This window comes from Eumetopias jubatus, unplaced genomic scaffold (genome assembly GCF_037043125.1).
Source record: "Eumetopias jubatus isolate StellerSeaLion01/CBP00866 unplaced genomic scaffold, mEumJub1_p1.0 scaffold_1, whole genome shotgun sequence".
Taxonomy (NCBI): domain Eukaryota; kingdom Metazoa; phylum Chordata; class Mammalia; order Carnivora; family Otariidae; genus Eumetopias; species Eumetopias jubatus.
The window spans coordinates 130,961,620-130,986,674 of NW_028274807.1; the positions used below are offsets into that span (position 1 = coordinate 130,961,620).

At 41.4% G+C, this 25,055-nt stretch overlaps 1 protein-coding gene across 3 annotated transcripts in view; it reads left to right on the forward strand.

The window, feature by feature from the left end:
- Positions 1 to 4,415: 4,415 nt before the first annotated feature.
- The window catches only part of PLCL2 (phospholipase C like 2), a 185,130-nt gene continuing 164,490 nt past the window's right edge, over positions 4,416 to 25,055 (forward strand). For 2 of the 3 annotated variants that reach the window (XM_028099116.2, XM_088026293.1), the window contains exon 1: positions 4,416 to 4,810. In XM_028099116.2, coding sequence (XP_027954917.1) covers positions 4,469 to 4,810 — 342 coding nt within the window. In that variant the 5' untranslated portion in view covers positions 4,416 to 4,468. The remainder of the gene's footprint in view (positions 4,811 to 25,055) is intronic. The other variant, XM_028099115.2, reaches the window with a different exon arrangement.

Genomic DNA, 25,055 nt, shown 5'->3' on the forward strand with positions numbered 1-25,055 from the left:
AAGCAGGCTCCCCACCAGGGAGCCCAATGTGGGGCTCTATCCCAGGACCCTGGGATCATGACCTGAGCCGAAGGCAGACGCTTAACCATCTGAGACACCCAGGCATCCCCAGCAATGGTAATTTTAGAGCAAATTATATTGTCACTTTTGTTGATGGGATAATCTTATCAAATCCTCAGTAATTAATAGATTCCCTCAAAGTGCCACCCAGCTCAATAGCCACTGAGGACAATTTAATGAATTGTTCCTCAGTGGTTCCTCAGTGGCTGGAAACTATCGATGCAATTCCCTGAGTGCCCAGCTTCTTGGCAGCCACATATACTTGTTAGAAGGTGGAGCTAAGGAAAATGGGTGAAGGATCTTTAGTGTCAGAGAGGAAGAGTATGAAAATGAAAGTTTTGGCAGGTCTAACTTACCTCTTTGGTGCTCAGGAAGAAAAGCAGTTGCTACATATCTCTCATTAAGGATCATGATAAAATAAACATAATCCAAGCCTTAGGAGCATACTAGATTAAAATCAACAGTTTGGCTTAACTCAGGAGGCAAATGGGTAGCCAATGTTGACCAGTACATTGATATAATCTGGTATTTCCTTAAGGCATTTTGCTCTTCTACTTTATGCTCTACTTAAGCTCTCACATTAAGCATATGGGGAGCAGTTGAATATGAAGGCTCAGAGGTTGAACTGTGTCTTTGGAGAAATATAGAAATAAATGAGACTGAGATTTGTGAAATGAAAATTGTTATCATACATTGAGGGGAAAAAATAATCTGAAGGCCAAGTGCTCAGTGAGTCAGAAAAATTTAGAGTTGTAATGTTAGAGCCTGCGAACTGGAAACTAGATATGAATTCATAACCTACAAGGGTATAAATGACGACAAGAAGTCAGTAAACAGCGTCAGTGTTATTTTGGGAGGCTGAAGGAAGGTTATTATGGACCAGGGAGCCTGAATAGCTTATGTTCTAGGCATCAAATTAAAGAGACAAACAAATAGAAGATAGATTGGTAAGGGTGACAATGATGATTAAAAGCTGAGATGGACTGAAATATGAAGAAAACTTAAATAAAGCTATGCATTGCTTTGTAAAGCAATGTATTGCATAAGAGGATAATGAGAGTTTAAAGGTATTTATTGGCTTTAAACGTTATGGAAAAATTACTCATGAACATCTAACCATGTGTATATCGATATAATAAATTGGCATGAGCACCAGGGAGTAATCCAGAATGAGCATTTTATTCGTGTCTTGCCTATCTCTTATTGCCCCGCTCTGAAAATTTGTCTGAAGGAATCATTAGACAGGATTTGCTGAGGAATGACTATGATATTTTGGCTCTTATTTCTAACTCTAACTTCTATGAATTTTACAATGCTGTGAAAACACTTCCGCAAGATTTTGGCAAAATATTTACAATTTCTTCAATAACACTGCTCATGGAATAGGAGAAATGGAAAGCAATCACTTAGTAACTGCAGAGAGACAAGCAGGAAGGAGGAGAAAATTGCTTACTATGCTGTTTGTGATGAAAAAAATCTGAGTTTAGCTATCAAAAAGCCTGCTGGGAGCTGAGAAGCGCACATGTCAGAGGAACATGCGGCTCCCCATCACCATATAGAAGAAATGGTACCTAATGTCTGGCTGTTGGTGTGATGAGGAAGTACAGCTTTAACATCAGCAGGCGTGTGACCAGCAGCTTGTGGGAGACAAGCACTTAGGGGGATAAAAAGGAACCTGGCACAGGCCTTGGGCTTCTGGCATCTCTAGTTACAGGTCTGCCAAGATGCTTTGGGAAACGTTTTAATTTAAATGCCAAGTCTATTTCAACGAAGTCTCCCTGGTTTGACCTGCTGGGAGTCCAGAGTGAGATGGATAGGTGCTCATTTTGGAGAGCATTAGGGGAATTAGATGGTGGTTTTATAAAAAACATCCTGGAAGTGTAAATCTGTATTTGTCCCCCCACTCACCGGGGGAAACTCATGGTACAAGTTGCAAGATAGAGGAGTCTCATCGCATGTTACTAGTGATTGATAAATGCAGCAAAGGGCAGAGAGACCTTCAGGCAATTAACTCAACATATCAAAATTAGAGAATGTGAAGAATAAAGGCCCAGGATTTTTCCTTTCCTCCCCCTCAGCATATTCGTTCACTGGCTACTCTGACTATATTTGATATAAAGTAGATTAAGAACCTGATTTGAATTATCTGAATAATACTTTCTTGCAAAACTATCATGACAGAAAAAAAATTTTTTGAACCAAAACTAGAAAACAAACAAACAAGAAAGGATGGGATTGAATAAAATATTGAAACATTGTGGTCCATCGATGTGAAAATATTTCTGTTAGTGTGTAGGCCCAGATTGGCTAGAGATGAATAAAAGCTTTTCTGATGGGTTACAAAAACATGAATCCAGAAGATCAGAATTAAAACGCCCCCAAGAATAACATGAAGGTATTTGAAGTTGCTTCAGAGGCGAGGGTGGGTATGTATATGTAATGTAAATCCCATTTCCTCAGAGGCTACTTGGCAGTTTGCTACAACATCACGCTAATGAAAGCAAAGTCTTTAAGTTCACCCCCCAGCGGACTATCCTTTGTGCCCTTGGGAAGTGCATTCTCGGAAAAGCAAACACAGGAGCTGGACTAGAACTGGCGTCCTGGAGAAGCGCTGGAGGCTGGAGGCTGGAGGCTGGGGAACCTGGGATGGGGAGGTGGGAGGGGCCAGGCTGGGTGGGGCCTCGGGTACCACCCAGCGGAGTTGGAGCCCGTCTGGCTCGGGGGATGGAGATCCTGGGGAGATATTTGTGCTGGGGAGCGGCAAGATCAGGGTTGATTTTTAGGCAGGTCACTCTACCTGAAGCATTAGGGGAGGAGAAAAATGGGGAAGGACCGGAGAGAAGAGGGACTGGCTGCTGTGATCCTGGTAGGATCCTGTCCCAGAAGATGAGCCTGACCTAAGGCGGGGACCGGCAGCGGGCTACATGAGCCCGCGTCCCTGGCGGCGGGATCAGGAAGGACGCTGGGAGGGAGGCACGACGGTGATAAATCCCTGTAGGGCGACTCGGAGGGCACAGAACAGGCTCTGCTGAGGTCCTCTACTCTTCACCTCTCGCCCCCGCCCCCGGCCCCGCCCGCGTTCCAGCATCCTTGCAACCGTTGAATCAATTCACAGTTCAGGAGCCCGGGGAACGGAATTGGTTTCTGTATGTGAAATAGGTCTGACCCACTGGGGAAGCCCAGAGGGGGAACGTCCGGAGGGCCTTTTCCCGAGCTGGGTGGGAGGCGAACGAGACCCGCGCGCGGGCCGGGGGGCAGCAGGAAGGCGCAGAGGCCGAGCCCCCGAGCCCCAGACACTCCCGACCCTGCGGCCTGCGCGGTCGTTGCCCCTCGGGCGCCAGGCGGGTGATTGGCAGTTGTGGCAGCTTTAGGGGAACCGGGGTATCCAGGACCCGCGGCCGCCGGCGGTTGTCGTCCGCTCGCTGGCAGCGAGGTTCCCGCGGCCCCGTGACCCGGCCTCGGCGGGAGCAGCCACGACGGCGGCGACCTCGGGTGGGAGCCCGGGCGGCTCGCGGTGGGTCGGGGGCGGCCCGGGAGGGTCCTCGCGGCCTACAGTGGGCAGCGCCGAGCTCGGAGGAGACAGCCGCGGGCAAGGGGCTGGGGTTCTGGGGTGCCCCCTTCAGGCGCTGCCCCGGGCCGCGCCGCCACTCTCACAGCCCGGCCGCCCCTGCCCGCTGTGCGCTTCCTCTCGGTGCCGCAGGCCTCAGCGGGGATTCTGGGGGTACGCGGCGGGGCTCGACACGCGACGGCCTCTGGGGAGTTGGGGTCCAGGGAGACCCGGCTTCACCTCCCGCCCGCCTGGGGCTGCAAGACCCTCGGGAGGCGCCTCCGCGAGGCCGCAGAGCCGCGGGCGCCCGCCGCTTCCCTTCGCCCTGAGCCGGAGGTGGGCACCCCGGCCCGGGGCTGGGTGCCGGGTTCCCGCGTGATGGGCGCTCGGATTCCCGGGGATGAGGGGTGTCCTGAGTCTCCCGGGAGAGCGCCCCGAGGCCCTGAGGCGGCCGCCGCGGTACCTCGGGGTGGGTGCCCCGTGGCCTGGTGGGCGCCGGGCCCGCGCGGGTTATTTTTGGCGCCTGCGGCGGCGCGTGTGCCGGGGCGTGTTTTCCTTCCCCAGGTACTGGGAGCCCGGGCCCCGCCGCCGCCGCCGGAGCTGACTTGTGTCTCTCTCTGCTCTCCCCTGCAGGAATCTTCCGATAATTCTGCCGCCACGACTTGAACCGTGTGCGACGCGAGCTCGAAACAAACATCACATCTAAATAAAAAAAAAAAAAAAAAAAAAGCGGAAGAAGCGGCCGAGGAGGCGGCGGCGGGAGGAGGAGAGGAGGAGGGGCCGCGCGCGGCGGCCCGAGGCGGCGGCGGGGACGCGGGGACGCGGGGACGCGGCTTTGTGCTGGCGGGTCGTGGGGCGCCCATGGCGGAGTGCGGCCGGGGGGGCGCCGCCGGCGGGGCCCTGCCCACCTCCCCGGGCCCGGCCCTCGGCTCCAAGGGCGCCCTGAAAGCTGGAGCCGCGGAAGGCGGCGGCGGCGGCGGCGGCGGCGGGGGAGGTCGCCTCGGCCACGGGCGGGCGCGCTATGACAGCGGCGGGGTTTCCAACGGAGATTGCAGCCTCGGCGTGTCCGGGGACGAAGCCCGAGCCAGCCCCGCCGGGGGACCCCGCGGCGCTGCGCTCGCCCCGACCCCCAGCCCGGCCGCCTGCCCCTTTCCCCGGGAAAGCAAACCCGGCGGCCTGCCCCGCCGGAGCAGCATCATCAAGGTAGGTGGGAGAAGGGCGCTCATCGCCCACCCCCAGCCGCCCCTGGGGTCAGTTCCCAAGAGGGGAGTGGTGGAGGAAGGAGGGGGTTGTAAGAGGAGTCCCCTGCTAACGGGAACCACTGGTGCACGGGTGCTTGGGGTGCTGGAGCAGGCATTGGATGCAAATGGCATTTGGAAAGAATGGAGAGGTGATCCCTAATGTGCAGGGGGAGCTGTGCTCAAACATTCCCAGTTGAACTTGGGGCTGTCATCTTTCCCAGGACTGGCCTGGAATTATGGCCTGTACCTGGTTGGGCAGGACATGCTCTTCTGGGGTAGGCTTGGCTGGTAACAGACTCCCTGTAAGGTGTCTATTGTATGTTAAAGACACAGGTTTGGTGAAAACATGTGGTGAACAGAGCTTATTTAATAGGTCTCTTCTGATCTGTATCTAGTTGCCTCTAGCAAATGGTTATACTTAGAGGGTGCAAAATCTCTCCGGTCACTCAGTCACACGGGGGAATGGAGTATGTTTCGGAACATAAATGAAGATTTCCGCTTTCTTAGGCTCAAAAGCACTGAGACATTGCAGTTCTGCACAATTTAATCTTTTCCTTGCTGCAGTAGGCAGGCCCCTAGTTCTGTGGAAGTTCTTTTGAGCAGTTTGCTTGGTTTTGCTATCTTTTGCATAGTGTTACTCAGCAGAAGAAAGCAATTGTTTTGTGCATTTTAAACTCAAGAAGTAATATTAGGAACTCCTCTGAGTTTGTGGTGGTTTCATTCTAATACTACGTTTTGGTCTGCAATGTAAAAATATTTCTCGTCACATGGAGTGAAAACAAAAATAGTTGATGAGCTAAGAAGAGCAGAGCCTTAGGCAAGAGTAGCTCATTCTGCTCAAGTTCAGAGCAAATATGAAAACATTGCTTTCTGAAAATCAAGGGGTTACCAGGATAGTGAGCAGCAAAGCACATTAACAGGGCTGCACCCACCCTTCCTGTGGCTGATAACCCATGGGAGAGAGGGCAAAACAGGCCACAGTAAGAATTGACACTGGTGGTATTTGAAATTTAATTGGACCTTCAGAAATCTTCTAAGTTCTCTGTAGTGTCTCATGGTGTTATCAGCTTCTGCAGTAATCTAGTGAAATATACCACCTTCCTACTCTCTGTAACAGGCAGTTGTGAAACTGCTTTTCGCTTTGTCATCTGTTTGTACAGTTTATGTCTGGGCAAGGGCACAAGTGAAGGGCTTAAAGATCAAGTGTATTAACTACCTTCAGTAGGTGTTGAGAGTTTAAGGAAAGTAACCTATTTTTGCTGCATACCTGGCTTTTAAAAGGTGACTTATATTTTCTTGTACTCTGTAGCTTATGTTTCCATGGAAGTTGCTTTCAGCTATGCATGATAATCAATGCTGTTAACAGAGTTATGTGTCATGTCTGTTTTTATTGGCTACTGGATACTTGTAGTGATATCGCATTGTGGTGTTAATGAATTTGAGGTGAAAATTCCAGAGAAGATACCAGCCTACCTAATTTTAATTTTATTCCCCAGTTTTTATGGAGGGCCTGTTTTTGCACTTTTTTTTTTAATCGAGCTTTATTGGTGTCCATAGTGGGATCCACAGTGTAACTTATTTAATTAAAACAGCTGTTTTAATTTTATATTCAGAATGGGAAGAAGGATGATTTGCCAATATTTCTGATATGTGGAATTGAGACCTTGTTGGTAGATTTCTTCATTGAAGATTCTAGAAGCACATGGGGAAATCATTAATTATTCAGCAATCACTGGTTTTTGAATTTTGAAACTTTGAAAGATATCTTTGTCATTTTTCTTTTTTCTAATGAAGGCAGGTGGTTTCTTGTTCAGAGTTGTATCCCTGGATACACATTGCCAGGAACATAGTACGGGCTCAATAGATTGCTCCTGAATGAATGGAGGCATGAGAAAGAAGTACATGTTTTCTCTTAAGTTCTGTTAATTTCTAAAATTGGTGGTTTGGTATTTACTAGTCTCATATCTTGTTCATTTTCTTATACCTCCTAAGATGACTTGATTTACTCCTTTTTCTTTCCTTTGTGTTGATGTGTATTTTCTTAAACACCCTTTGAAACTGTGGAAATAGAGTTGAAAGTTGATCAAGCCTGGGTTAATTAACTTGGTATATTTCCCCTTGAATCGGTGCCTTGAAGGATCAAGATTTTAGAAACTTAGTGTGGTATTTTCTATAGACATAACAGTATGAAGACAATATTCTGATAGAATAAAGAGATCTTTAATGTCAAATTTCATAAAGCAATAAATAGTGCACATTTTTGTCACGTGAAAGGCAGAAACTATTTCACTTTTGTTAAAAAAAAAAAAAACTTAACAGAAGCTCATATGAAAAAGCACTAGTGACATCTTTCCCTGGTTTCCTTATGTTCTTTTCCAATATAAGGGATGAATTCAGTCAGGTGATAGAAAGATAGAGGCGGGAGTAGATGGATAAGCAAGGTGATAATTGGGGGCTTAAGGGCATGGCAGGGAGTTGTTAGCCAGTATTGATGGGGTTGCTTTAGTTGAAATGTCAGGCTTGTGAGCTATGCCTGTTTCCTAGCTTCCATTTTCATTACCATCTTGACATTCCTCTTATGTGGGGATCCCCAAGTCAGAGGGAGAAATAACAGCCCATATGTGATGAGCAGTGGGCACAGAAAGGGGATTATTGCTGAGATGCAGGACATATGCAGAAATACACTGTGGGCTGACCAGAATTATATTTCTCATTTGAAATGATTTCTTTGGAACTCCATCTGTTTTGTAAATATGGTGTTGAGTAAGAAATTGTTGTAAAACTACATTTCTGCCAAAATAGACGCACAGATCTGTACTAAAAGAGCTCTTGGTTATGGTAACAGTGTTGATGAAAAATTCAGAGTGAGCAGCCCTATAGAATCTTTCATAAATGCATTGAGAAGATAAATAAATCAAGGAATTCATCACTAGCCTTCTCTACTTTTCCTTGCTTATTGGAAATAATGTTACCCCTTTTAGATTATTTACAAAGGCCCATTACTAAATTTTGAGGGAAGGAGCCATTATGTTTGTCATCTCAAGTAATCTAGTAAATGAAAACATCACTTTCATTTTCTCTTTCCATAGTTCATTTCATCACATTATTCGGTACAATCCACGCTTTCTTTTGAAACAGTTAATTTGCTTAATTGTTTAGGCGACATCCATTTTTTACAAGTAGCTCAAGCCTTTAATTTAAAGACTTGGTCTGAAAATGTGAAGTAGCATTATAGGCCTTAGATTTCCTTTTAATTTTAGAAATGAATGAAGTTAAAATGCTCGTTAGTCTAAATGGTTTATTTTAATTAAAACCACACTTAATATTGTGGTCGGTACTTTTAAAAAGGTGATATAATTTGCATAAAGTAAAATTTGCTCTTTTTTTTTTTAAAGATTTTATTTATTTATTTGAGAGAGAGAATGAGAGACAGAGAGCACGAGAGGGGAGAGGGTCAGAGGGAGAAGCAGACTCCCCGCTGAGCAGGGAGGCGGATGCGGGACTCCATCCCAGGACTCCAGGATCATGACCTGAGTCAAAGGCAGTCGCTCAACCAGCTGAGCCACCCAGGTGCCCTAAAATTTGCTCTTGTTGGTGTCCAGTTCTATGAGATTCAACAAACATACACATTCATGTAGCCATCACCATAATCAAAATATAGAACAGTCTTATCACCCTCAAAAAATTCTCCCAGTCCCTTTGTAGTAGTCTTCCCCTCTTCCCATGCCGGGACTGTGGCAACCATTGATCCTTGGTACTTTTTTAGTAAGTAAGAACTATAGCCATTGCATTATTTTGGTAGTGAAAAGTAATTATAATAGGCGCTATTTATTAAACAATGTGTGCAAAACACATGAAAAGTGCTTAATATAATTCTGTGACTTGGTCCTGCCACAGCCAGGGAGGCTGAAGAAAACAAGAGTTCAGAGAGATGAACCATTTGCCTAAGGGGCCAGAGCTGGTTTTTGTACCCCATTTTGGTATGGCGGCACTCCACTGTCCCCCAGATTACTCTGGCAGTTTTAAATTTTCTGTCTTATTAATATAGCATTGGTGGTTTGGAATGCTGGATTTAATTTTTCCCTTTAAACTTTAAAAATTTAAATTGTTCCCTTTACTGGCGGGAACCAAAAGACTCTATTCCTGCTGGCAGAAGAAGTCGAGAGCTAACATAGCCAGGCAGCTGTAGGTACCTGTTGTGGCTACTTGACCAGAGCCGCCATTTTCATTGGGACAATGAATCTTGCCCACGGTAGCAGCCCTTATTTTTCTTAATACCATTGTTGTTACTATCACAGTATTATGGTGTGTAGGGGAAGCACTACCTTTATATCAACATATATCCCTATGTCTCCATGCTGAGCACCCCAAGGTGGGAGGAAGCAGACGTTCGCATCTATTACATATTTAAACACAATTAAATTATATTTAAACAAAATAGTAAAAATGTACACATGGATATTATATTGGCCTATGGTTTAAATAAACTAGACTCCTTCCAGGCAAAAGGTGGGCTGTATTTATCAGTTCTGCATGGACAACAGGCACTCAATAACCATTTCTTGAATTGGGTCTTAAAATAATATCTGCATTTGGCTTTGGATTTTTTTTTTTTCAAATGGGGGAAGGGAAGGGGGCGACAACCTCATGCCCAGCAAACTTGTGGGCGTATCACAAATACTGAACAAACAGTAACTGTATCACAAAGTGAGTTTGTCTGGATAGATAGGCAGCCTGGATATTTTAGGTCAGAAAACTCTAATGCCCAATCAGCAACTCTCCACTTCACTTTGTCCTAATGCATTTTAGGCCACAGAAGGTAACTATTAAAAGGCCAGGGCGTGGGTTGCTTGTCTCAGCCTACTCAAAGAGCTTTTGTCACAATTCAGAGTTCAGTTTTCAGGAGTAATCCAAGGGTATTAACTTTCATACTCTAAATATTACTTGCCCCCTTTCTTGTTTTCCTGCCTCTCCTCAAAACAGTTGTTTGATCTCTGTTGTTTTTTATCACCAAATCCAAATAGACAACCGACAGGAAATTGTTTATTTTTTTTAATTGCTGATCTTGGTCACTCAAGTTATTTTCTTAGAATGCTCTCTCCCAGAATCTGTTCAGTTCCTTTTATAGTTCTGTGTGCTCTGCAAGGGGTGCTAAACTAGACTGTTCTTCTTTTTTCCATTTTTAAATACTTTAGTTACCCATCCCTCATTATTCAACAAAATAGGGCAATGTTATTTACAGGCTAAAATGCAGACATAAATGAATTATGAACATTCATATTTTCTCTCCAGACTTTATTTTATACATACATGTTCAAGAATAGGTGCTTTAGGGGGGACTGTGTGGCTCAGTCGGGTAAGTGTCTAACTCTTGATCTCAGCTCAGGTGGTGATCTCAGGGTTGTGAGCCTGCAGATTGGGCTCCATGCCCAGCTACTTAAAAAAAAAAAGAATAGGTGCTCTGCTCTCTATGTCTTATTAATACTAAGTTTTGGCTGTCATTAATCATCTACCAGACCTCTAGATTAGTTTAGCTACCTTTTTATTTTACATTAATGGTATTCTGTAGTGCAAGGGATGTTCAAATATTTTTTACCAGTTTACCAGACACTGTGTGTTTGCAAGCTGCCCAACTGGCTTTTTTCTACTGGTAATAGTGGTAGATCAAGAGGGTTGTGCTTGGCATAAGAGTATTAGTAATGACTCAAACAAGTCAGAACCACCAGGGAAGTTTCAGTAGTACCTATTTCCCTTATGTCAGAATAATTGCAGAGCTTTAGAGTGCTCAGAGTATATAATTAATCACACTGAGCTTTGATGACAATTATGTGAATGGTCCAGGCTGCTGGCAGGACATTTGGCACCCGCCTAGTTCCAAGTAGTAGAGGAGGGCAGGTGGCTAGGCACTGCTGGCCACCAGCGCTTGGTCACCTGGCAGGGGTAATTAGGTAAAACATGTTCTAGCTAATAATTTCAGCTGTCTTGGGCTGCACTCAGGCCACACGTTGCATGTCTGGGATTATTCAGGAGGCAGAATAGTGGTGAGGAAAATAGAGGGTGTGGAGTTAGGTGCTTGGATCAGACTCTGGCTCCCCCTCTTCCTTTCTGTGTGGCCTTGGAAGATATTTAAGTCTGAGTGTCTAGTTACATAGTCTCTAAAATGGAAAGAATAAACCCCCTCCCCCATAGCGTTTGTGGTAAAGATTAAATGAGATGATATGTGGATGAAATATTCAGAGCAGTATGTGGTGTCTGAGAAGCACTCAGTAAGCATTACCTAGTATGTTTGTTTTTCTGATTTTTGGTTTCTCTTACTTAGAGTTTATCCTGAGATGAGCAAACTCACTTAGCTCCATTTGAGTTGGAGATCTGCCATGCCCATTTTGGAAGTTTTGTCTTTTGAAATATGCAGAATGTACCCAGAGAGATTTCTCAGACATATTATAAAGATGCTTTCAAAAATGATTTGTTTTGGTGCCTTTCTAAATCTGATGCCTCAGTACAACAGTGCGCATGCGTCAGTCGCCCCAGCTAAGTGATCAGATGGTATTGAACATCCGTTTCATTGAACCAAGCACCTGTATGTCTTAATTTGCCCAGGACAGTCCAGATTTACACCTTTTGTCCTGACAAAATTATTAATAGTGTCTCCTTTCACTCTCAAAGGCATCCTGGTTTGGATGATAAATAATATGGTCACCCAGTAGATCTGCTATGCCGTCGCCCCATGTGACTGCTCTCCATGCCCAACTTAGCCTTTAGATTTACACCTCTTTTATCTCAGCCTGGGTGCTTCCCTCCTCTGTGTTATCTTCAAGGGCTTCCTCAGGTAATCACTTCTCAGAATGAATTGTTTCTTTCTCTGCCTTCCAACCACCACTCTGTATCTCTATACAGCCCCGTTTCCTTCGGCCTCTTAGGTAACTTCATCTTACTCACCTTGAGTTTATGAAGGCACCTAGTTCAATGTCTTGTGGAAAGCATGTTTTTAGGTATATGCTTGTTGAATAAATGTCTGAATGGATGAATAAATAGACATGGTTGTTGTACCTTAGGGGTTCAAACAAGATATTATTTAGACTTCAACTGTTTTTTTTTTAAATTGAGGTAAAATTGGTATAAACATTATATTAGTGTCAGGTGTACCTCATAATAATTTGATGTTTATATGCACTACAAAGTGATCATCACAATAAGTCTAGTTGCCATCACCATATCATAGGTCGCCTACACCCATTGCGTCCACCCCCCAAGCCTGTTCCCTTTTGATAACCACCAATCTGTTCTCCATATCTGTAAGCTTTGTTTTATGTTTTGTTCCTTTGCTTTTTGAATTCCACATATAAGTGAAATCATATGATAGGTATTTGCCTTTCTCTGTCTGACTTACTTCACTTAGCATAATAACTAAGCAAAACTCAGGGTCCATCCAAGTTGTCACAAATGGCAAGATTTCATTTTTTTTTTTTTTAAAAAGTCAGTTAAAGGAAGGCTACAAGTTTATTTATTTATTTATTTTTAAAGATTTTATTTATCCATTCATGAGAGACAGAGGGAGAGAGAGAGAGAGAAGCAGAGGGAGAAGCAGGCTCCCAAGGAGCAGGGAGCCTGATGCGGGACTCGATCCCAGGACCCTGGGATCATGACCTGAGCCGAAGGCAGATGCTTAACCATCTGAGCCACCCAGGCGCCCAAGATTTCATTCTTTTTTATGGCTGCGTAGTGTTCCATTGTATAAACCATGTCTTCTTTATCCATTCATCCATCAGTGGATGCTTAGGTTGTTTCCATATCTTAGCTATTGTAAATCATGCTGCAATGAACATAGGGGTACATATATATTTCAAGTTAGTATTTTTGTTTCCTTTGAATAAATGCCCAGTAGTGGAATTGCTGGATCATATGGTAGTTGTATTTTTAATTTTTTGAGGAACCTCCATATTGTTTTCCACAGTGGCTGCACCAATTTATATTCGCACCAATGGTGTACAAGGGTTCCCTTTTCTCCACATCCTTTATAACACCTGTTATTTCTTGTCTTTTTGATAACAGCCATTCTAACAGGTATGAAGTGATATCTCATTATTGTTTCGATTTGCACTTCCCTGATAATGATATTGACCATCTTTCCATGTGTCTGTTGCTACCAATATGTCTTCTTTGGAAAAATGTCTATATCCTTGGCCCATTTTTCATTTGGATTTTTTTTTTTTTTTTTTTTACTATTGATTATATGAGGTTTTTTAAAATGTATTTTGGCTATTACTCCCTTATCAGATCTATCTTTTGGAAATAATTTCTATTTAATACAGGTCTTTTCATTTTGTTGATAGTGTCCTTTGTTGTGTACAAGTGTTTGAGTTTGATATAATCCCACTTATTTATTTTTGTTTTTGTTGCCTTTGATTTTGGAGTCCGATAAAAGCAATTTAATGCCAAGACCAATGTCAAAGAGCTTGTTGCCTATGTTTTCTTCTAGGAGTTTTATGGTTTCAGATCTTACATTCAAGTCTTCAGTCCATTTGTGGTTAATTTTTATGTATGTTGTAAGATAGTGGCCTAGTTTCATTCTTTGGCATGCGACGGTCCAGTTTTCCCAGCACCATTTATTGAAAAGACTGTCCTTTCCCCATTGTATGTTCTTTACTCCCTTTTTTTTTTCTTCACTCCTTTTTATGTGTTAATTGACCATAGATATGTGGCTTTACTTTGAGGCTCTCTATTCTGTTCCTTTGATCTGTGTGTCTGTTTTTGTGCCAATACCATACTGTTTTGATTATTATAGCTTTGTAGTATAGCTTAAAATTGGAGAGTATGATACCTCTGGCTTTGTTCTTTCTCAGGTTTGCCTTGGCCATTTGGGGTCTTTTATGGCTCCATACAAACTTTAGAATTATTTGTTCTAGTTCTGTGAAAAATGCCATTGGAATTTTGATAGGGATAACATTGAATCTATAGAATGCTTTGGGTAGTATGGACATTTTAATAATATTAATTCTTCCAATCCATGAGCATGGAATGTTTTTCCATTTATTTGTGTCTTTTTCATTTCTTTCCTCAGGGCCTTATAGTTTTCAGTGTTCAATTCAAATTCAATTACAGAATTTTCACCTTCTTGGTTAAATTTATTTTTAGGTATTCTTTTTGATGCAATTATAAATGGGATCTAAAAAATATCTCTTTCTAAAAGTTCATTATTAGTGTATAGAAATACAACAGATTTCTGTATATTGATTTTGTATCCTGCGACTTTACTGAATTCATTTATTCTAATAGTTTTTCACTGGAGTCTTTAGGGTCATGTTATCTGCAAATAGTGACAGTTTGACTTCTTCCTTTTTAATTTGGATGCTCTTTATTTCTTTTTCTTGTGTAATTGCTCTGGCTGCATTTTTAATACTGTGTTGAATAAAAGTAGCAAGAGTGGGCATCCTTGTCTTATTCCTGATCTTAGTAGAAAAAGTTTCAGCTTTTCACTGTTGAGTATCAGGAGGTTAGCTGTGGGTTTGTCATATACGGCCTTTATTATGTTGAGGTACATTCCATCTATACTGACATTGTTGAGAGTTTTTTTCATAAATGGATATTGAATTTTGTCAAATGCTTTTGCTGCATTTATTAAGATGATCATATAATTTTTCTCCCATTTTTTAAATATGGAGTATCATGCTGATTGATTTGTGGATATTGAATCATCCTTGCATCCCTGGAATAAATCCCACTTGATTATGGTGTATGATACTTTTAATTCTTGAATTTGGTTTGCTAATATTTTGTTGAGCAGTTTTGCATCTGTGTTCATCAGGGTTATTGACCTGTGATTTTCTTAAGGTGTTCTTGTTAGGTTTTGGTATCAGGGTAATGCTGGCCTCATAAAATGAGTTTGGAAGCATTCCCTCCTCTTCAGCTTTTTGGAAGAGTTGAGAAGGATAGGTATTAAATCTTTATTGAATATTTAGTAGAATTCAGTGGTGAAGCCATCTGGTCCTGGACTTTTGTTCGTTGGGAGGTTTTTGAGTATTGATTCAATCTCCTTACTGGTCATTAGTCTATTCAGATTTTCTATTTCTTCATGATTCAGTCTTGAAAGATTGAATGTTTGGGGTGCCTGGGTGGCTCAGTCATTAGGTGTCTGCCTTCGGCTCAGGTCGTGATCCCAGGGTCCTGGGATCGAGTCCCACATAGGGCTCCCGGCTCTGCGGGGAGCCTGCTTCTCTCTCTCCCGCTCCCCCTGCTTGTGTTCCTGCTCTCGCCATCTCTCTCTGTCAAATAAATAAAATCTTAAAAAAAAAAAAAAAGAAAGATTGAATGTTTGTAGGAGTTTATCCATTTCTTTTAGGTTGTCAACAGTTTGACAATTTTTTGGTGTATAATTATTCACGGTAGTCTCTTATGATGCTTTGTATTTCTGTGGTATTCATTGTAACTTCTTTTGTTTCTGATTTATTTGTGTCTTCTCTTTTTTTCTCTCTGAGTCTAGCTAAAGGTTTGTCAATTTTGTTTATCTTTTTAAAGAACCACTTTTCAGTTTCATTGGTCATTTCTAGTTTTTTGTTTCTATTTCTTTTATTTCTGCTCTGATCTTCATTATTTCCTTCTTTCTACTAACTTTGGGCTTTGTTTTCTAATTTTTCTAGTTCCGTTAGGTGTAAAGTTAGATTATTTATTTGAGATTTTATTTCTTGAGGTAGGCCTATATCACTATGGACTTCCCTCTTAGCACTTTTTTATTTGGATCCCATAGATTTTGGACTATTTTATTTCCATTTTCATTTGTCTTAAGGTATTTTTTTATTTCCCCTTTGATTTCTTCATTGACCCATTGGTTGTTCAATAGCATGTTGTTTAATCACATATTGGTGGTTTTTCCTCTTTTTTTCTTGTAATTGATTTCCAGTTTCATACCATTGTGGTCAGAGAAGCTTGATATGATTTCAGTCTTCTTAAATTTATTGTGATGTTTTGTGGCCTAACACATGATCTGTTCTGGAGAATGTTCCATATAAATTTGAGAAGAATGTGCATCCTGATGCTTTTGGATGGAATGTTTTGTATATGTCAATTAATATATCTCTATATCCATCTGGTCTACCCAGGTCAAATATATCTATTATCCATCTGGTCTAAAGTATTGTTTAATAAGGCCAGTGTCTTCTTATTGATTTTTCTGTCTGGATGATCTATCCATTGTTGTAAGTGGGTATTAAAGTCCCCTACTATTATTGTATTGCTGTCAATTTCTCCATTTAGGTCTGTTGATATTTGCTTTATATATTTAGGTACTCCTATTTTGGGTGCATCAATATTTACAAATGTCACATCCTTTTGTTTGATTGATACCTTTATCATTATGCAATGCCCTTTATTTTGTCTTTTATGATACTTTTTTTTTTTTAAGGATTTTATTTATTTGACAGAGAGAGACACAGTGAGAGAGGGAACACAAGTGGGCGAGTGGGAGAGGGAGAAGCAGACTCCCCGTGGAGTAGGGAGCCCGATGTGGGGCTCAATCCCAGGACCCTGGGATCATGACCCGAGCCGAAGGCAGATGCTTAATGATTGAGCCACCCAGGCGCCCCTATGATACTCTTTGTTTTAAAGTCTGTTTTGTCTGATAGAAGTATAGCTGCACAAGCTTTCTGTTTCCATTTGTATGGAATATCTTTTTACATCTCTTTACTTTTAGTGTGTGTGTTCTTAGATCTGAAGTGAGTCTCTTGTAGGGAACATATGGCTGAATCTTCTCTTTTTAAAAAAATCCATTCAGTCACTCTATTGATAGGAGAATTTAGTCCAGTTACATTTGAAGTAATTATTGATATGTATTTAATTATTGCCATTTTGTTAATTGTTTTCTGGCTGTTTTTGTAGATCCTTTCTGTTTCTTTCTTCTTTTTCTCTCTTCCTTTGTGATTTGATGCCTTTCCTTAGTGTTTAGATTGCTTTTTCACTATCTTTTATGTATCTACTATAGGCTTTGCTTTACAGCCTATAAAGCAATCTATTTTAAGTTGATTGCAACTTAAATTTTAAGACATTCTAAACTCTACATTTTTTATTCCTCCTTCCCATATTTTATGTTTTTGATACCATATTTTACATTTTTTATTTTGTGTATCCTTTAATTATGGTTAACTTTTCTACTTTTGTCTTTTAACCTTCATACTAGTTTTTTTTTTTTTTAAGATTTTATTTATTTATTTGACAGAGAGGGAGTGACAGCAAGAGAGGGAACACAAGCAGGGGGAGTGGGAGAGGGAAAAGCAGGCTTCTCGCTGAGCAGGAAGCCTGATGTGGGACTCGGTCCCAGAACCTGGGATCATGACTTGAGCCGAAGGCAGACGCTTAACGACTGAGCCACCCAGGCACCCTTCATACTAGTTTTATAAAGTGGCTAATCCACTGCTTTTACTGTATATTTATCTTTACCTGTGAGATTTTTACTTTTTATGTTTCTTGTTATTAGTTGTTAGCTTTTCTTTTCATGTTAAAGAAGTCCCTTTAACATTTCTTGTAAGGCCAGTTTAGTGGTGATGAACACCTTTAGTTTTTGCTTGTCTGGGAAACTATTATCCCTTTAGTTCTGAATAAAAGTGTTCTTGGTTGGAAGTTTTATCCTTTTAGCATTTTGAATATATCATGTCACTCCCTCCTGGCCTGAAAAGTTTCTGTTGAAAAATCAGCAGATAGTCTTATGGAGATTACATTATATCTAAAAGTTGTTTTTCTCTTGCTGCTTTTAAGCTTCTCTATCTTTCACTTTTGACATTTTAATTATGTTTCTTGGTGTGGATGTCTTTGGGTCCATCTTATTTGGAACTCTCTGTACTTCCTGAACCTGAATGTCTGTTTCCTTTCCCAGGTTAGGGAAGTTTTCTTTTTTTTTAAAAAACTATTTTTTTTTAAGATTTTATTTATTTGTTTGAGAGCGAGAATGAGAGAAAGAGAGCACATGAGAGGGGGGAGGGGCAGAGGGAGAAGCAGACTCCCCGCCGAGCAGGGAGCCCGATGTGGGACTCGATCCTGGGACTCCAGGATCATGACCTGAGCCGAAGGCAGTTGCTTAACCAACTGAGCCACCCAGGCGCCCGGTTAGGGAAGTTTTCAACCTTCATTTTTTCAAATAAGTTTTCTGCCCCTTTCTCTCTCTCTTCTTCTGTGACCCCTATAATATGAATGTTATTCTGCTTGATGTTGTTCCATGGAGCCTTTAAGCTGTCTTCACTTTTTATTTATTTATTTATTTATTTTTAAGATTTTATTTATTTATTTAGAGAGAGTGCACAAGTCGGGGGAGGGATAGTGAGAGAGGGAGAAAGAGAGAATCTCTAGTAGACTTCCCGCTGATCACTGAGCCCCGTGCAGGGCTTGATCTCATGACCCTGAGATCATGACCTGAGCTGAAATCAAGAGTCAGATGCTTAAACCAACTGAGCCACCCAGGTGCCCCTGTCTTCACTTTTTAGAATTCTTTTTTTCTTTTTTGCAGCTCTGTTTTGGTGAGTTCCATGGCCTTGTTTTCCAGGTTGCTGATCCGCTTCATCTAGTCTGCTGTTAAACCCCTCTAGTATATTTTTCAGTTCCATTATTGAATTCTTCAGCTCTGTGACTTCTGTTTGGTACTTCCATATATTTTCTCTTTCTTTGTGGCAGTTCTCACTGTGTTCATTCATTCTTTTCCTGAGTTTGGTGAGCATCTTTATGACCATTACTTTGAACTCTTTTAACAGGCTGTGGGAGAGTGCTGAAGGTGCAGCCTATCTGTGGTTTAGTGATGTTGGGGAAGAGCACTGGGGGCAGGGCATGCCCACAGCTTTAGAGATATAGGAGAAGAACATTGAGATGGGGCATTCGGGCAGCTTTAGCAAGGTTGTATCCATGCACACCCACCTGAGCTAGCAAGGTGGAGGGAGAGTGCGAAAATGATACTCACCAATGCCCTGTCCCCAAAGAACCCCACCTGGTCCCTGCCCCTCTGGCAGATGTTTTATGAATAGCAAATGAATCTCCATATATTATCCAGTCACCTTTCAAACTGCTGCCTTTGTGCCCGTCCTAGGATGAGCAAGTCTGCACATACACCCCTCAAAGAGAGAATCTCAGATTTCCGTAGACCTCTAGATCCCCTGGACATAAGCCTTGTTTATTTTCAAAGCCAGACATTTTGAGGGCCTCATCTCTCCAGTGCAGGTCCCAAGGTTTGGTGTGCCTCATGTGGGGAACAATACTCTCACTCCTCAGGGAGAAGCTCTGGACCTGTGAGATCCCTCCCTATTGTGGGTTGTTGTGCTGGGGTGGCATTTTTGGCAAGACCCTGTCTCTGCGTCATTTAACTATCTTGATGTGGCCCTTTTATCCCTTGTTGTGGAGAGGGTTGTTCAACTAGCTTTCAGTTCTTTTCAAGCAGGACTTATTCCATATGTAGCTGTAGATTTGCTGTGGCTGTGGGAGGAGGTGAGTTCAGAATCTTCCTATGCTGCCATTTTGGACCTCCTCCAACTCCAGTTCGTTTTGATTGTAATATAAAACTCAGTGGGCTGTGTACTTCAAAGAAGAAATTTATTTCACATACATAATTTCAGAAACAATCAAATGGAAGGAAATACCTTTATTGAATTTAGATCCAGGAATTTGGTTGGTTCCAGTATTGTTCTGCAAGATGTTAATGTAAATGATCTGTCCCTTTTGTGCCCCCGAAATAAGAGCAGACCTTTGGAAAAAAATTTTTTTTTGATTTATGTTCTGCTATCAAAGTTGAAAAAGCATGGCAAAAGATCTTGCTGTTTGTTAAAGCATTTAATCTCTTTTCTGGTATTTGATTTCTTTAAGTGATATCTGTAGTTTCTTAGTTTTAGTTTATTTTTAAGAAACTTAAGTCCTTTTTATTGTCATTATTATTGGGTTGTCAAAAGATATTGGGAATGCTACAGAATTAATAAAAAAGAAAATACATAAAGAATATAGAGTATTAATAGGCAGAATTGGAGAAGTAGGATCTTTAATCCCTCAGCATATTTTGTCATACAATGTTAGAAATTCTACCTTTTGTTGCAACTCAAGGATTGGTGTAGAAGAGATAGTAAGAAATGCTTTGTATGCATCATTTCATGCAAGTCTCCCCACAGCCTGCAGGGAGACATTATCATTCCCTTTTAGTAGACAAGGAAACTCATTCCTCAAGATTTGGGAATTTCCAGGCAAGAACTTGTAAGAGGCAAAACCCACATGAGACCAGGTTTGATTGACTTGAAAGCCCACACTTTGAACTGTTCATCACCCACTTTCTATTTCATCTTCTGAAATGTATCTTTGACTTTTTCCTTGTTTCTGCTACTTACCTAAGGCATTCTGACTCCTTGATCATAGCAGTTTCTACCAGTCCTAAAATAGATGACTGAATTTTAGGAAATTTTGGCCTTCTGTGGCTGGATCTTGGGATGAAGCCAACATGTACCTAATCAACAAAAAGCCATAGCAATAGTCCTCTCCACCATGCCATAGGTTTCTGTCTGAGCCGCAAAACTAGGATTTTGGCCTTTTCCTCTCTGCTTTCCTTTGATGGATTTGAAAACTTCTTAGGAGGGAGGTCATTTTCCATTTTTGTCTCTTTTTTTAACAAAATATTGATTTACAGTTAATCACTTTTTAGGGTACCAAAAGATAAAGCAGATAGTAATTAGTAACAATTTGTTTTTAGGTGAGCTTCTTCTGACAGTATCTATCCCTGTTATTGTTTTGGAATTGTCAAATAGTTATGAAATTATAGAATGTTTTTAATACTTACAGCACATTACTAGGTAATTGGTATTCAGATATTTTCATGGAATATGCTAAATATGCTGATTTGCAGATATTAATATCCCAGAAACCAAGCGGCTGGATTTAAAAGTAATTAATAATGTAGATTCATGGGATTTTTAGAATGGAAAGAGATCATGTACAATTCTTTTGTAATTAGAGATACACAAGGCCATACTGATTAGTACATTTAGCTCCTGGCTATGGTTGAGTTCATTTATTTGCATATTAGCATAACAGAATTGGAAAAAATTTGTTATGTAATACTGCAGTATGTGAGTATTAATAGAACAAGATGTGGTCTCCCAAACAGCTATTTTTGAGAATTTGTTTTTTGCTCTAGAGAGCTGCATGTGTACACATGCTATACTGTGCACGCGTATGCACTGAAGTCTCTGTGTACACATGCTATACTGTGCAGGCGTATGCACTGAAGACTCTGTGTACACATGCTATACTGTGCAGGCGTATGCACTGAAGTCTCTGTGTACACATGCTATACTGTGCAGGCGTATGCGCTGAAGACTCTGTGTACACATGCTATACTGTGCACATGTATGCGCTGAATTCTCTGTGTACACATGCTATACTGTGCAGGCGTATGCGCTGAAGACTGTACACATGCTATACTGTGCACGTGTATGCGCTGAAGACTCTGTGTACACATGCTATACTGTGCACGCGTATGCGCTGAAGACTGTGTACACATGCTATACTGTGCATGCGTATGCGCTGAAGAGTCTGTATATAAATAGTAATGGTTAGGAGCAAATCAAATAACGTAGTGGTAGGTTGACACGAGTCCTGTCTTGTGAGAGACTAATGGGTAGCAGGTGTCTGCTCTCTAAATTGAAAATGCCCAGGAAGGGGTAGGCTGTTTTTTATGAGCATTGTTGATGAAGCCTCTCTTGCTCTTGACCAATTAGTATGGCCACAGAGGGATAAGTGACCTCATTTGCCGCTACCATTAGAATCACAAGCAATATGACTCTCTCCATATGGTTTCCTGCTACCTTTTATTTTTCATCTTCCTTCTGAGCTCTGATATCCTGTGGGCATACTAGATGTAATTTTTCAAATAGTTAATATGGTTTAATGTTTATTGTTGAAGGAAATACAGCAAATAACTTAGATTTTTATTTCTACCAATCCATGCTAATAGTGCATATTTAGTACCAAAAGACTTATTCAGATATTTCATATCGGAACTAATAGAATTCCTGATGTAATGCCGGTTTTAAGGATGTGTTTATCTTTGGGGTTTTTGATGGTTTGTTGAGAGATCTGTTCAGGGCTTTCTGTAGTTTCCCATAAATTTTTTTATATATATTAAAAATATTAAAAGTAGAATTGTTATGACATATGATAAGTATATTTAGCTTTAGTAGATATTATCACATGATTTTTCTAATTGGTTAAATCAGTTTTACACACCCACCAGGTTTTAGTTGCTCTAAATGCTTACTAACGCTTGGTCTTGTATGGTTATATAATGGTACCTTACTGTGGCTTTTAGGTTTGCCTGATAACTAATGATGTTGAACACCTTTTCATATGTTTTCTTGGCCATTTGGATGTTCTTCTTTGTTAAATGACCGTTTAAAAAATCGGGCTTTAGGGCACCTGGGTGGCTCAGTCTGGTTAAGCTTCTGACTCTTGATTTCGGCTCAGTTCATGATCTCAGGGTTGTGAGATAAAGCCCCACGTTGGGCTCTGTGCTCAGCATGGAGCCTGCTTAAGATTCTTTCTCTGCCTCTCCCACCTCTCCCCCTCCCCCGCTCATGCTCTCTCCTAAAAATAAATTAGACTTTTATTTCTTAAAACACTGTAGGACTTCTTTACATTTTCTACATAGTTTTTTTGTGTGATACCAATGTTGAAAATGTCTTCTAGTATATAACTTGTCTTTTCCTTGTCTTAAAGGGTGTGTTTTATTGACTAGCAATTCTTAATTTTAGTGAATCCAGTTTATCAATATTTCCCTTTATGGTTATTATTTTTGTGGCATATTTAAGAAACCTTTACTTAGCTTAAGACCATAAAGATTATTAATTTATTTAACTTCCGGAACCTTTATTTTTCACAGTTGTATCTACAGTCTATCTGGAATTTATTTTTGTGTATGGTGTGAGATGGGGTCAAGATTTTCTTTCCATATGAATATCAAATTAATTAATTCACCATTTATTTGAAAAAAATCATTTTTTCCCACTGCACTGCATTGGCCCTTTGTCATAAATCAAATGACTGTGTATGTGTGGGTCTATTTCTGGAGTCTATTTTGTTACATCGGTTTATTTGTCTATCCTTCTGTTCATACCACACTGTCTTTCTTACTAGGTATATTCCAAAGTATATACCCAAATGCACCAGATTGAAAGATACATACAAGAATGCTTATAGTGGCATTAACTATAGCAGCCCCAAACTGGAAACAACTCAAGTGCCCATCTTGTAAAATAGCATATCATGCAATGGAATACTATAAAGAAAAAAGACCAAAAGAAAGAACAAAATGAACAGATGACTGCTACATGTACCACACCAGTCACTCAAGCATAATGTTGAGGGAAGAAGGGCAGACAGAAAACAATGTGTATTTTATGATTCTGTTTATATAAAGTACCAAAACAGGTCAACTAGTTCGTGGTGATAAAAGTCAGAACAGTGGTCACATTTGAGGCTAAATGAACATTTGAGGTGGAACCAAGGAGGCTTCTGAGTGCCATTAAGTTTTGGTTGCTGACTCGGGGGCTGGTTTTGAGAGTGGGCACTTTGTAAAAATCCATTGAGTTGTAGACACTCATGATTTTTCTGGAGGTATGTCATACTTCAGTAAATAAGGTGGTTTAAACAATTCCATTGTGAAAATTAATCAAATGCAGGTACTTATTGGCCACTCCACTCTGCAGGATATGAAGGACATGCCTTTCACAGTTTGCTGCCGCCTGTTGATGGACACATGAAACATCTTGTAGCTGCCACGGAGCACTTGGGCCGCGGTGGGACCTGGCAGCGTCCGGAGCCGAGTGACGGTGTGGAGGGCAGGTGGAGAGAAAGGCAGCTGGTCGGAGCAGTGTGAAGACTGTATCTTTCCTGGGCTGTAGTGAGCGCACATAGGCAGCTGAGCCAGGGTGGGGAGCTGACCCAGTAGTGAATGGTGTCTTGGACATTGGAGTCATTTTACACTGTTGTGATTGCCGGGAGTTTTTGTGACTTATTTGGTGTCATGTTGAACATTTTAATCCCTCAGGTGTGCTCAGAAGGTTTAATGTTCGAAAGTGTGCTACTGATACAAAACTTTGAGAACCACTCATTTGTGGAGCACCTGTTCTCTGCATGACCGTTTTCTAGATTGCGCTTTTTCGTCTCAAAAGCAGTTAACAGACAGAAGCCAGTTATCCAGGTCTTCAAGAAAAAAGTGAGAGTTGTTTGATTAGCACTGGGTGGTCAGCATAGAGTTTTCGCTCTGCTGATGCTTATCTTGTCCCATCTAAATATTTTTTCCAGGTGGGGAAAACACCAAATCTTCAGATAGGTCATTTTAGGACACTAGAATTAAATCTGGATTCTAAAACTGCTAATGTGTCAATCTGTTCGAGTCCAATTACATCAGAATTTCTGGGGCTTTCCTAAAGTACCCTGGGAGATTTTAGGCTGTAGCTAGGGTTAAGAACAGCTGTGAAACCTTTCTCCTATGTTATGTCTTTGCCACATTTAGCTCTGTTAGATATGAGAGAACAAGCAGCTCCAAGATTGTGCAGGCAACAGACAGTTGGTGATCCCGTGGCTGGTGGGGAACAGGGGACAGGGTTCAACCTTCAGCTTCCTCATAGAAGCTTTCCCATAAGAAGCTGAGCTGCCATTTTTCTGAGGGGACAAAAAATACTGAGTAAGGAGAACAATTCCTCAGTCAAATCTGGAGAAACAGATTTTTGATATGAAAATGATGGTCTACACTGTGTACTCATCATTGTGCCATAAGAATGTATTTTTGATCCAAGTAAAGGAAGACGTTGTGTCAGTTCCCAAAAAGGCCCGGCGCTGGTTATTTGGAGCCTTCATCTACCTGGATTACTCCTTACTGTGCAGCACAACTTCCTGGTCCATCTCTTGGCCATTTTCTGTCCCTGACGAGAGAAAAGACATCTGTGTGCCTATGGCATTCTGCATACGGAGGACGAACTTCCCCAGGGGGAATATTTTTAGGAAGGATTAATTCGACTGAGGCCATGAGCACTGTTGCTAGAGATCGATGATTGTACATTTCAAACTTGCTAAAAGGAGTCCTCACATTTCCTTTAACCAGCTCATCTTGTGTTCAGGTGGCAATGCATGGCAAAATCCTTTTTACTCAGAGAACATTCTAAAACGACACTTGTCCCACAGGTATCTATTTGCACGTGTGA